Genomic DNA, 12,606 nt, shown 5'->3' on the forward strand with positions numbered 1-12,606 from the left:
TGTGCAACCCCATAGATGGCAGCCCACCAGGCTCCCCCGTCCCTAGGATTCTCCAGGCAAGAACACTGGAGTGGGTTGCCATTTCCTTCTCCAATGCATGAAAGTGAAAAGTGAAAGTGAAGTCGCTCAATTGTGTCTGACTCTAAGTGACCCCATGGACTGCAGCCTACCAGGCTCCTCTCTCCATGGGGTTTTCCAGGCAAGAGTACTGGAATGGGGTGCCATTGCCTTCTCCACCTTATTGTCAAATTCAGACTTAAATTGAAGAAAGTAGGGAAAACCACTAGACCACTCAGGTATGACCTAAATCAAATCGCTAATGATTATACAGTGGAAGTGAGAAATAGATTTAAGGGACTAGATCTGATAGAGTGCTTGATGAACTATAGATTGAGGTTTGTGACATGTACAGGAGACAGGGAGCAAGACCATCCCAAGAAAAAGAAATGCAAAACAGAAAAATGGCTGTCTGAGGAGGCCTTACAAATAGCTGTGAAAAGAGAAGCAAAAAGCAAAGGAGAAAAACAAAGATATACCCATTTGAATGCAGAGTTCCAAAGACTAGCAAGGAGAGATAAGAAAGCCTTCCTCATGATCAGTGCAAAGAAATAGAGGAAAACAGTAGAATGGAAAAGACTAGAGATCTCTTCAAGAAAATTAGAGATACTAAGGGAACATTTCATGCAAAGATGGGCTCAATAAAGGACAGAAATGGTATGGACCTAACAGAAGCAGAAGATATTCAGAAGAGGTGGCAAGAATACACAGAAGAACTGTACAAAAAAGAGCTTCACGACCCAGATAATCACGATGGTGTGATCACTCACGTAGAGCCAGACATCCTGGAATGCAAAGTCAAGTGGGCCTTAGAAAGCATCACTACGAACAAAGCTAGTGGAGGTGATGGAATTCCAGTTGAGCTATTTCAAATCCTGAAGGATGATGCTGTAAAAGTGCTGCACTCAATAGGCCAACAAATTTGGAAAACTCAGCAGTGGCCACAGGACTGGAAAAGGTCAGTTTTCATTCCAATCCCAAAGAAAGGCAATGCCAAAGAATGCTCAAATACCACACAATTGCACTCATTTCACACGCTAGTAAAGTAATGCTCAAAATTCTCCAAGCCAGGCTTCAGTAATACATGAATCGGGAACTTCCTGATGTTCAAGCTGGTTTTAGAAAAGGCAGAGGAACCAGAGATCAAATTGCCAACATCCGCTGGATCATGGAAAAAGCAAGAGAGTTCCAGAAAAACATCTATTTCTTGTTTATTGACTATGCCAAAGCCTTGGACTGTGTGGATCACAATAAACTGTGGAAAACTCTTCAAGAGATGGGAATACCAGACCACCTGACCTTTCTCCTGAGAAATCTGTATGCAGGTCAGGAAGCAACAGTTAGAACTAGACATGGAACAACAGACTGGTTCCAAATAGGAAAAGGAGTTCATCAAGGCTGTATATTGTCACCCTGCTTATGTAACTTCTATGCAGAGTACATCATGAGAAATGCTGGGCTGGAAGAAGCACAAGCTGGAATCAAGATTGCCGGGAGAAATATCAATGACCTCAGATATGCAGATGACACCACCCTTATGGCAGAATGTGAAGAGGAACTCAAAAGCCTCTTGATGAAAGTGAAAGTGGAGAGTGAAAAAGTTGGCTGAAAGCTCAACATTCAGAAAACTAAGATCATGGCATCTGGTCCCATCACTTCATGGCAAATAGATGGCGAATCAGTAGAAATAGTGTCAGACTTTATTTTGGGGGGCTCCAAAATCACTGCAGATGGTGACTGCAGCCATGAAATTAAAAGACGCTTACTCCTTGGAAGGAAAGTTATGACCAACCTAGACAGCATATTAAAAAGCAGAGACATTACTTTGCCAACCAAAGGTCCGTCTAGTCAAAGCTATGGTTTTTCCAGTAGTCATGTATGGATGTGAGAGCTGGACAATAAAAAAGGCTGAGTGCCTAAGTTTGATGCCCAGCTAATATGAGCTTACTACCCCAAACAAGTTTGTTTTCTGGGAGGGTTGCGGGTGGCTAGCAAGTCAGGAATCAGGGAGGTTCCTTTCTCAGTGTGATTCATACTTAAGGCAATTTGGTCACTTTCTTTAGATTTTTAAGCCAGAGGGAAGGAAAAACAGTTGATTGACCACACAGATGTTAGTCTCTTTTCAAAAGTTAATTTCCAAAAAAAAAAAAAGTTAATTTCCTAGAAGGCAAGCAGAAAATAGATAATTAATTAAAACAAAATAAAAAATGGCTCTGGGAATCCGCAATGTCGGAAACCTGACCAATGTAAGGAAGGGACTGTCAAATACCTTAATAGTCCACATGAGGGCAGCAGCGCTAAGACTATAAAGCCGGACCATTCCAGGGTAAGCGTTTCTGAATGGATGAGCCTGGGAAGTGATGAAAGCAATGCAGGTTAGGGGAAAAAATGTGTGTGCTCACTCAGTTTTGCAATATTTCTGGAAGTCAATAGACGATGTTAAATTCTGCTCTTGAGTACAAATATATACACTTTTATTATACAAAATTATTCATTCTTGGTTACAATATTGCCAAGAATTAAAGTTTTAGAATGCCAGATTTGCCTATTTTCCTTAGGCCTAGAATGTTCTTTAACAATTTAAAAATTCCTGCCTACACCAGCTGTCTTCAGAATTCTTGTACAGGACTTTTATTATTCACTTTAAAAGAGCTTCCTGTGTATTTAATACCAACTTAAAAAATAAACTATAGTCTCAAGTTAAAGAAAAATTTTGATAAAACACATTTTAAAATTATAGCCAAACTAATGTTCATCCAGTGTGGATATTAGAAAGATTGCTTCTGTTTTATTTTGTTTTGCTTTTTAAACCACAGATAGTCTCCTTTGGTTAGGCAGGAAACAAGATTTTATTCACGTTTCAGATTTTTTTTAAAAATTTCTTTAATAAGCTGAATTGCAAAACCATGGTTATATTTTGTAATTATAATCATTTTTACCATATGTCTTTATAAGTTCATATGCAGAAGTGGACTCTGGGACTTGAAAACCAATAATGAGGACATTCTCACATGTTATAATCACTTGGGAAGCTTGTAATGATGCCTAGGTCACACTCCAGGTCAAGGACATGTCAAATCTCAGAGGGGTGGATCTCAGAGGGGTGGGATCCAGGCATTAGTAAAACTTCCCAGGATATTCCAGGGCACAGCTGTGGTTCAGAAAGACCGAGGATGGATCTCAAGGTATAGCAATGAGATTCAAATCTGCCAAGAAAGCATTTTTTTTTTTTTGCATAATTTGAGACAAATTCCATTATTAGTTCCATACAGAAACATGTTATGCTTTCATGGTTGGACCTTGGGATTTTACTCAGCTATAGGCATGCAATAATGTGAAGTGGAAGATAGGTCTTCTACCAAACATGTGTACTTAGATACTAAAATGTGGTTCTCTCAAGGCCGGGTGATCATAGAGACTATGAGAGCTGGGTAGAATCCCGGAGCGCACTCTGTGAGCTGGGCCTTGAAGGATGCTCAGGATCAGACAGCAGAGGAGGCGCTTCGGACAACAGTGAGCTAGGATTACAGCGGAGAGTGGGGAGCAGATGGTCTAGCTGGACTGGGAGCAGGTTATCTGAAGTGCAGCAGAAAGAGGCGGCTTGGAAGCGAAAAGCTGGGATTTAGTGGTTCAAAGTCTTCGAGCATCACGAAAGAAAGTTGAACTTCGTGCTGTAGGTAATGTGGCAGGACTGAACGCCTCTGAGCAGGGGAGACACAGGACTGACTCGGAGAGAAGGCTGAACATACTGCCGACTCTGAGACGGGAGGGATGGGAGTGGTGACGGGGCGGCGGGGGGCATGTTCAGAGAAGGTGGGCCCCGTTAGAAGCATACTCTCATTTGAGTTAAAACGCATTAGAAACCAATGCACCATTCCAAACGTAACTTCTGCAAAAGGACATTTTATTTTTTAAATAGACTTGAAGATCCAATTCTCAAAAAAAAAAAAAAAAAAGAACAATACACAGACATTAGACCACGGGGGATACATTCTTGCAGTTTTAAGACACCTTTGAACTCAAATACATGTTTCCTCTCTCATTTAAACAAACTTTCCTAGAGAAAAAGTTTCACTATATATTTAGGTAATTGACAAATCATTTGACACATAGAACATAATTTATATTAATATACATATATCAATCTCACATATAAAACAAACTATAAAAGTCAATTTATTTTGATTAGCATAAAACTTTTGTTTGAAAAACTCCCCAGTCAGGGTTAAAAAGATAAATCATACAGTCACCCCTTGCTTCTAAGCAAGTGCTCCGTTCTTGAAAAGGATGTGAAAATGGTTACAAGTGCAACTTCAACTCTGTATTTATTTCAGAAATCCTGTTTATTTCTGCTCAAACTTATCTACCTAAAGTTCCTCACCAGAGATTACAAAGGGAAGGACCTCAAATATGTCCTTAAGGAGTAAAACAATATTTACTCTGGTCCACTCTTAATTTCTCATTTATATCCTTCTCAAGGCAACATTTCTTTGGCCCAGTTTATGCTACTACCTATAAAAGTCTGAGACAACACCTATAAAAACATAATCTGAGTTAGAGCAGAGTCCCTCCTCTGTGGCCGCTGGCATGAGGACAGAGGAGAGGGCTGAGGTCTGTCCCACCCGAGTGTTCAGACCCCCCTGAGCTGTTTCCTCTTTCCATTCCACTGCATGCATGCACACTCAGGCATGTCTGACTCTTTTGCAATGCCATGGACTGTAGCCCGCCAGGCTCCCCTGTCCCTGGGATTCTCCAGGCAGGAATACTGCAGTGGGTTGCCATTTCTTTCTCCACATTCCATTGTATGACCTACAGCAAATCTGCAAAGCCTGCTTTTCTGAAATACGGGGCTTCATTTTCACTCCACCCTTTATAGATGAGGTGAGGAGCCCACAAAGACTCTCATGCAACTTGAGGTTATCTGATGTGGCCCTACAGACTGCTGACATTCAGGTAACATGTTTAAAGTAAGACATCTCCTTTATTAAAGTGGGGAGAGAATACCATCTACAGCCAGAATTTAGACTGGATTCCAATTCTCTTAAAGAGTGGAATTCTTTGTTATGAAAACATCAAGCCTGCTGTGTTCACTTTGGCCTGAGCTGGCATTCCTGATACGAGTAGGAGCCCTCTGTTTACAGAAGCCTGAAACTGATGCTGAATTCTTTTTGATTTCTTAGACTGGTTTACTGTTATTAAAAGGGTGAAGAACAAATGCCAGACATAAATTTTATTGCTTTTCTAAATCATCAGGAAGTTACAACTAATTTTTAAACACAGAATTTTACCCTACTACTCTAAGCATATTTTCTAGCAATATGCTTAGTTAAGGAAGTCAAACTAGTTCAAATTCCAAATCTGCAGTGTTGTCCTTTTTACTGTCTAAGGGCTGATGTGGTGTACATATATTTCTAAAGGCTTTTTATGATAAACATATAAAATACATTGTGTGGGTGTTAAATAATTACTCAATAGTCAGCATTCATCTTTGAACAAAAATCCTTTCAAAATCATTTTCTTTAAGAAACAAAATGCAGTTTCATTTTGAATTATATTTCTCTGAGTTTGGAGATTTTATTTCTTAAAAATTTCTTCACCTAATACTACCAGGGATGCTGTGTTGACTTGCCCTTATAAATTCAACTGTTATTTGAGGGAAAACACACACAACGTTCAGTTCCAAATCCTACACGTTTCAGTTCAGTTCAGTCGCTCAGTCGTGTCTGACTCTTTGCGACCCCATGAATCGCAGCACGCCAGGCCTCCCTGTCCATCACCAACTCCTGGAGTTCACTCAAACTACATGTTTCAGAAAAGTATAAAGGATGGTGAGTATGTTCAAGCCACAGTAAAATACTAGCACTGTGACTTAACAGTTGCATTTGTGAGATTAAAAAGAAACTGGAGAATAAACTTTGTGGATTGTTCTTCTCCTTCTGTTTTCACTGAGACATAACTGACATACAGGCATAACTTGGAGACATTGTGGGCTTGGTTCTAGACTACTGTGTTAAAGTGGGCATCTCAATAAAGTGAGTAGTATAAATTGTTCTATTTCCCAGTTTTATGTTTAAACTGTCCTTCAGTCTATTATGTGTGCAGTTTTTTGTGTCTAACAAAAAAGTACGAGTCTTAACTAAAAATAAGTTATCGCTAAGACTGCTAATCACCACCTGAGCCTTCAGTGAGTCATAGCAGTAACTGGAATGATAACTGAACACAGATCACCATCACAAACAGAAAAATAATTTTTAAAATTTGAATTATTGCAAGAATTACCAAAATGTGAAACAGATACATGAAATGAGCAAATGCTATTGGAAAAATGGCACCAATAAACTTGTTCATAAAGGGCTGCCATAAACCTTCAATTTGTAAAAAAAAAAAAACCAAAAAAGCAGTATCTGCAAAGTGCAACAAAACAGGAAAATGAGGTATGGCTATGTAACACTGTACAAGTTCATGGTGTATAGCATGATTTGATAATGTATACATTGTGAAATAGTTATGACAATCATTTTAACACCCAATCATTCTTATGATTAGAAATGTTAAGATCTACTCTCTTAGCAATTTGCCAGTGCCATCATTCCTTGGATCTGAGGCTGATTGGTTCCGGATCCCCCATTCCTTCCCCGGCAAATAAAAATCTGAACGCGCGAGTCCTTTAACATGGCACAGCACCGGCAGCTCTCTCTATCTGGGAATAAGCAACTGTCAGGATGTCAACTGTTGTACAATGTAGCGTCACTGATTACAGTCACTATGCTGAACTGTGGTGTTGGAGAAGACTCTTGAGAGTCCCTTGGACTGCAAGGAGATCCAACCAGTCCATCCTAAAGGATATCAGTCCTGGGTGTTCATTGGAAGGACTGATGCTGAAGCTGAAACTCCAGTACTTTAGCCACCTGACACAAAGAGCTGACTCATTTGAAAAGACCCTGATGCTGGGAAAGATTGAAGGCAGGAGGAGAAGGGGACGACAGAGGATGAGATGGTTGGATGGCATCACTGACTCAATGGACACGGGTTTGGGTGAACTCCAGGAGTTGGTGATGGACAGGGAGGCCTGGCATGCTGCGGTTCACGGGGTCACAAAGAGTCGGACACGACTGAGCGACTGAACTGAACTGAACAGATGCTGTACACTGTGTCTCAGTATTGTTTATCTTATAACTGGGATTTTGTACCTTTTGACACCCTTCACCCAGTTCCTCCATCATCCTTAGCCCCTGCCTCTGAAAACCAGAAATCTGGTTTCTTTTCCTGTGAGTGTAGATTTTTGGATTCCATGTATCAGTGAGGTCATTCAGTATTTGTCTCTTTCTGTATGACTGATTCACTTAGTGTAATGCCCTAGAGTTCTACAAACGCTGTTGCAAATGACAGGATTTCCTTATTTTTTATGTTGAATGGTATTCCACTGTATGTGTATATATGTGTATGTACATACACATACATGTATGTGTGTGTATATATATATATATATATATATATATATATATAATCTATATATCTCACGTTTTATTTACCCATTCATCTAGCAGTGAACACTGATATTTCTTTCATGTCACGGTTATTATAAATAATTCTGCAACACACAGGGAGGTGTAGTTATCTTTTCCATATGGTGATTTTGCTTCCTTTGGGCATATACCTGCGGTGGAATTATGGAATCATATGGTGGTGCTATTTTTAACTTTTTGAGGAACCTGTATACTGTTTTCCATAGTTGATGTATGAGTTTACTGTAGATCTTAACATATTAGTATAATCAAAATATAAATTGATGCACGGGTTTGTGGAAAATAATTAGCGCTTCTGCACCACTGGACTGGTAGGTTTTTTCTGCTGAGTGGTGGGTCCAGCACCAACTCCCTTTTTCCTACAAGGAAAGACAAAAAGACAGCATCAGAGGTAAACATAGTTGAGTACAGAAATTAAACTCTAGCAGCCCATTTGGAAACAATGAAAAAAAAATGCATTTTCAACACAAAAAGTCACTGAACTGGGAAATGATTTCTTTCTTAAAAATGATTTGGTTTCTTTAAAATGGTTCTTTTAAAGACATTTCAAATGTTCAATTAGTCTCACTCCAGAAATCCCCTTTCTATATCTGCATTATACTTTTGATTCCCTCTAAAACAAGAAATAGAGCAGTTGCATATACTCAGTAAATATTTCCCTATTTTAGTTTAGGACCAGTGGGAAAGGCTAGAGAGAAACATGCATTTTCCCTAAAATGCAATTTTAATTCTGGCTCTGAGATGAAACCTTTACAAAGGTAATGATATTGAGCATGTTAAAGTTCAGTAATGCCTCATTTATCCCTCACTGTAAGGAAAGCACATGTTCTGGTTAGAGTCTCCTAAGTAACTAAAACTCACATTACACTGTTTTGGGAAACAGTGGACAGCTTAATAATATTTATTATCCAAGACCATCATTGCCCAAAGAAATACAGTGCGAGTCATATAGGTAATTTTGAATTTTCTAGAAGCTACATTTAAAAAAACAAAAAGAAGCAGGAAAATTAGTTTTAATTATATCTTGCCTAATCCAGTATTCATGGAGTGTACATATTTTGTATTAGGTCTTTGAATCTGATGTGTACTGTGCACTCAAGCTCATTTTACATAGAATGAAACACTTTTGATGTCCTTGGCAGCCACTGGCTCTGGAGCTGGAAAACGCAGTTCCACTCCCTGCTTAGGAAACTGACTACAACAGACAAAGTGAATCGTGAAGCCGCTCAGTCGTGTCCAACTCTGTGACCCCATGGACTATACAGTCCATGAATTCTCCAGGCCAGAATACTGGAGTGCGTAGCTGTTCCCTTCTCCAGGGGATGTTCCCAACTCAGGGATCGAACTCAGGTCTCCTGCATTACAGGAGGCTAATTATTTTACAATATTGTAGTGGTTTTTGCCATATATTGACATGAATCGGCCATAGGTATACATGTGTTCCCCATCCTGAGCCCCCCCTCCCACCTTCCTCCCCATCGCATCCCTCAGGGTCATCCCAGTGCACCAGCCCTGAACACCCTGTCTCATGCATCAAACCTGAACTGACAATCTATTTCACATACAGTAATATACATGTTTCAATGTTATTCTTTCAAATCATCCCACCCTCACCTTCTCCCACAGAGTCCAAAAGTCTGTTCTTTATATCTGTGTTTCTTTTGCTGTCTCACATATAGGGTCATCGTTACCATCTTTCTAAATTCCATATATATGTGTTAGTATACTGTATTGGTGTTTTTCTTTCTGGCTTACTTCACCCTGTATAATAGGCTCCAGTTTCATCCACCTCATTAGCACTGATTCAAATGTATTCTTTTTAATGGCTGAGTAATACTCCATTGTGTATATGTACCACGGCTTTCTTATCCATTCATCTGCTGATGGACATCTAGGTTGCTTCCATGTCCTGACTATTATAAACAGTGCTGCGATGAACATTGGGGTACACGTGTCTCTTTCCCTTCTGGTTTCCTCAGTGTGTATGCCCAGCAGTGGGATTGCTGGATCATAAGGCAGTTCTATTTCCAGTTTGTTACGGAATCTCCACACTGTTCTCCATAGTGGCTGTACTAGTTTGCATTCCCCCCAACAGTGAAAGAGGATTCCCTTTTCTCTGCACCCTCTCCAGCATTTATTGTCTGTAGACTTTTTGATAGCAGCCACTTTGACTGGTGTGAGATGGTACCTCACTGTGGTTTTGATTTGCATTTCTCTGATAATGAGTGATGTTGAGCATCTTTTCATGTGTTTGTTAGCCATCTGTATGTCTTCTTTGGAGAAATGTCTGTTTAGTTCTTTGGCCCATTTTTTGATTGGGTCGTTTGTTTTTCTGGAATTGAGCTGCAAGAGCTGCTTGTGTATTTTTGAGATTAATTCTTTGTCAGTTGCTTCATTTGCTATTATTTTCTCCCATTCTGAAGGCTGTCTTTTCACCTTGCTTATAGTTTCCTTCATTGTGCAAAAACTTTTAAGTTTAATTAGGTCCCATTTTTTATTTTTGCTTTTATTTCCATTACTCTGGGAGGTGGGTCACAGAGGATCCTGCTGTGATTTCTGTCAGAGAGTGTTTTGCCTATGTATTCCTCTAGGAGTTTTATACTTTCTGGTCTTACATTTAGATCTTTAATCCAATTTGGGTTTATTTTTGTGTATGGTGTTAGAAAGTGTTCTAGTTTCATTCTTGAGCTATTTCAAATCCTGGAAGATGATGCTGTGAAAATGCTGCACTCAATATGCCAGCAAATTTGGAAAACTCAGCAGTGGCCACAGGACTGGAAAAGGTCAATTTTCATTCCAATCCCAAGGAAAGGCAATGCCAAAGAATGCTCAAACTACCGCACAACTGCTCTAATTTCACACACTAGTAATGTAATGCTGAAAATTCTCCAAGCCAGGCTTCAGCAATACCTGAACCGTGAATTTCCAGATGTTCAAGCTGGTTTTAGAAAAGGCAGAGGAACCAGAGATCAAATTGCCAACATCTGCTGGATCATCAAAAAAGCAAGACAGTTCCAGAAAAACATCTATTTCTGCTTTATTGACTATGCCAAAGCCTTTGACTGTGTGGATCACAATAAACTGTGGGAAATTCTTATAGAGATGGGCATACCAGACCACCTGACCTGCCTCTTGAGAAACCTGTATGCAGGTCAGGAAGCAACAGTTAGAACTGGACATGGAACAACAGACTGGTTCCAAATAGGAAAAGGAGTTCGTCAAGGCTGTATATTGTCACCCTGCTTATTTAACTTATATCCAGAGTACATCATGAGAAATGCTGGGCTGGAAGAAGCACAAGCTGGAATTAAGATTGCCGGGAGAAATATCAATAACCTCAGATATGCAGATGATAGCACCCTTATGGCAGAAAGTGAAGAGGAACTAAAAAGCCTCCTGATGAAAGTGAAAGAGGAGAGTGAAAAAGTTGGCTTAAAGCTCAACATTCATAAAACTAAGATCATGGCATCTGGTCCCGTCACTTCATGGCAAAGAGAGGGGGAAACAGTGGAAACAGTGTCAGACTTTATTTTTTGGGGCTCCAAAATCACTTCAGATGGTGACTGCAGCCATGAAATTAAAAGACGCTTACTCCTTGGAAGGAAAGTTATGACCAACCTAGATAGCACATTCAAAAGCAGAGACATTATGTTGCCAACAAAGGTCCGTCTAGTCAAGGCTATGGTTCTTCCAGTGGTCGTGTATAGATGTGAGAGTTGGACTGTGAAGAAAGCTGAGCACCGAAGAATTGATGCTTTTGAACTGTGGTGTTGGAGAAGACTCTTGAGAGTCCCTTGGACTGCAAGGAGATCCAACCAGTCCATTTTAAAGGAGATCAGTCCTGGGTGTTCATCGGAAGGACTGATGCTAAAGCTGACACTCCAATACTTTGGCCACCTGATGCAAAGAGTTGACTCATTGGAAAAGACTCTGATGCTGGGAAGGATTGGGGGCAGGAGGAGAAGGGGATGACAGAGGATTAGATGGCTGGATGGCATCACCGACTCGATGGATATGAGTTTGGGTGAACTCTGGGAGTTGGCAATGGACAGGGAGGCCTGGTGTGCTGCAAGTCATGGGGTGGCAAAGAGTTGGTCACAACTGAGCAACTGAACTGAACTGAACTGACCAGTTTTCCCAGCACCACTTGTTAAAGAGATTGTCTTTTCTCTATTGTATGTTCTTGCCTCCTTTGTCAAAGATAAGTTGTCAGTAGGTGCGTGGATTTATCTCTAGGCTTTCTATTTTGTTGCATTGATCTATATTTCTGTCTTTGTGCCAGTACCATACTGTCTTGATGGGTGTAGCTTTATAGTATAGTCTGAAGTCAGACAGGTTGATTCCTCCAGTTCCATTCTTCTTTCTCAAGATGGCTTTGGCTATTCCAAGATTTTTTGTATTTCCATACAAATTGTGAAATTATTTGTTCTAGTTCTCTGAAGAATACTATTAGTAGCTTGATAGGGATTGCATTGAATCTATAAATTGCTTTGGGTAGTATACTCATTTTTACTATATTGATTATTCCAATCCATGAACATTGTATATTTCTCCATCTATTTGTGTCACCTTTGATTTCTTTCATCAGTGTTCTATAGCTTTCTATATATAGGTCTTTTGTTTCTTTAGGTAGATTTATTCATAAGTATTTTATTCTTTTCATTGCAATGGTGAATGGAATTGTTTCCTTAATTTCTCTTTCTGTTTTATCCCTGTTAGTGATAGGAATGCAAGGGATTTCTGTGTGTTGATTTTATATCCTGCAACTTTACTATATTCATTGATTAGCTCTAGTAATTTTCTGGTGGTGTCTTTAGGGTTTTCTATGTAGAGGATCATGTCATCTGCAAACAGTGAGAGTTTTACTTCTTCTTTTCCAATCTGGATTCCTTTTATTTCTTTTTCTGCTCTGATTGCTGTGGCTAAAATTTCCAAAACTATGTTGAATAGTAGTGGTGAGACTGGGCACCCTTGTCTTGCTCCTGACTTTAGGGGAAATGCTTTCAGTTTTTCACCATTGAGG

At 39.7% G+C, this 12,606-nt stretch overlaps 1 protein-coding gene across 2 annotated transcripts in view; it reads right to left on the reverse strand.

Moving 5' to 3' along the window:
• Positions 1-7,779: 7,779 nt before the first annotated feature.
• Positions 7,780-12,606, reverse strand: part of LOC616002 (membrane cofactor protein) — a 61,017-nt gene continuing 56,190 nt past the window's right edge. For both annotated transcript variants that reach the window (XM_059875835.1, XM_024976601.2), the window contains one exon: positions 7,780-7,942. In XM_059875835.1, the coding sequence (XP_059731818.1) occupies positions 7,870-7,942 (73 nt within the window). In that variant the 3' untranslated portion in view covers positions 7,780-7,869. The remainder of the gene's footprint in view (positions 7,943-12,606) is intronic.

This window comes from Bos taurus, chromosome 16 (assembly GCF_002263795.3).
Source record: "Bos taurus isolate L1 Dominette 01449 registration number 42190680 breed Hereford chromosome 16, ARS-UCD2.0, whole genome shotgun sequence".
Taxonomy (NCBI): Eukaryota; Metazoa; Chordata; class Mammalia; order Artiodactyla; family Bovidae; genus Bos; species Bos taurus.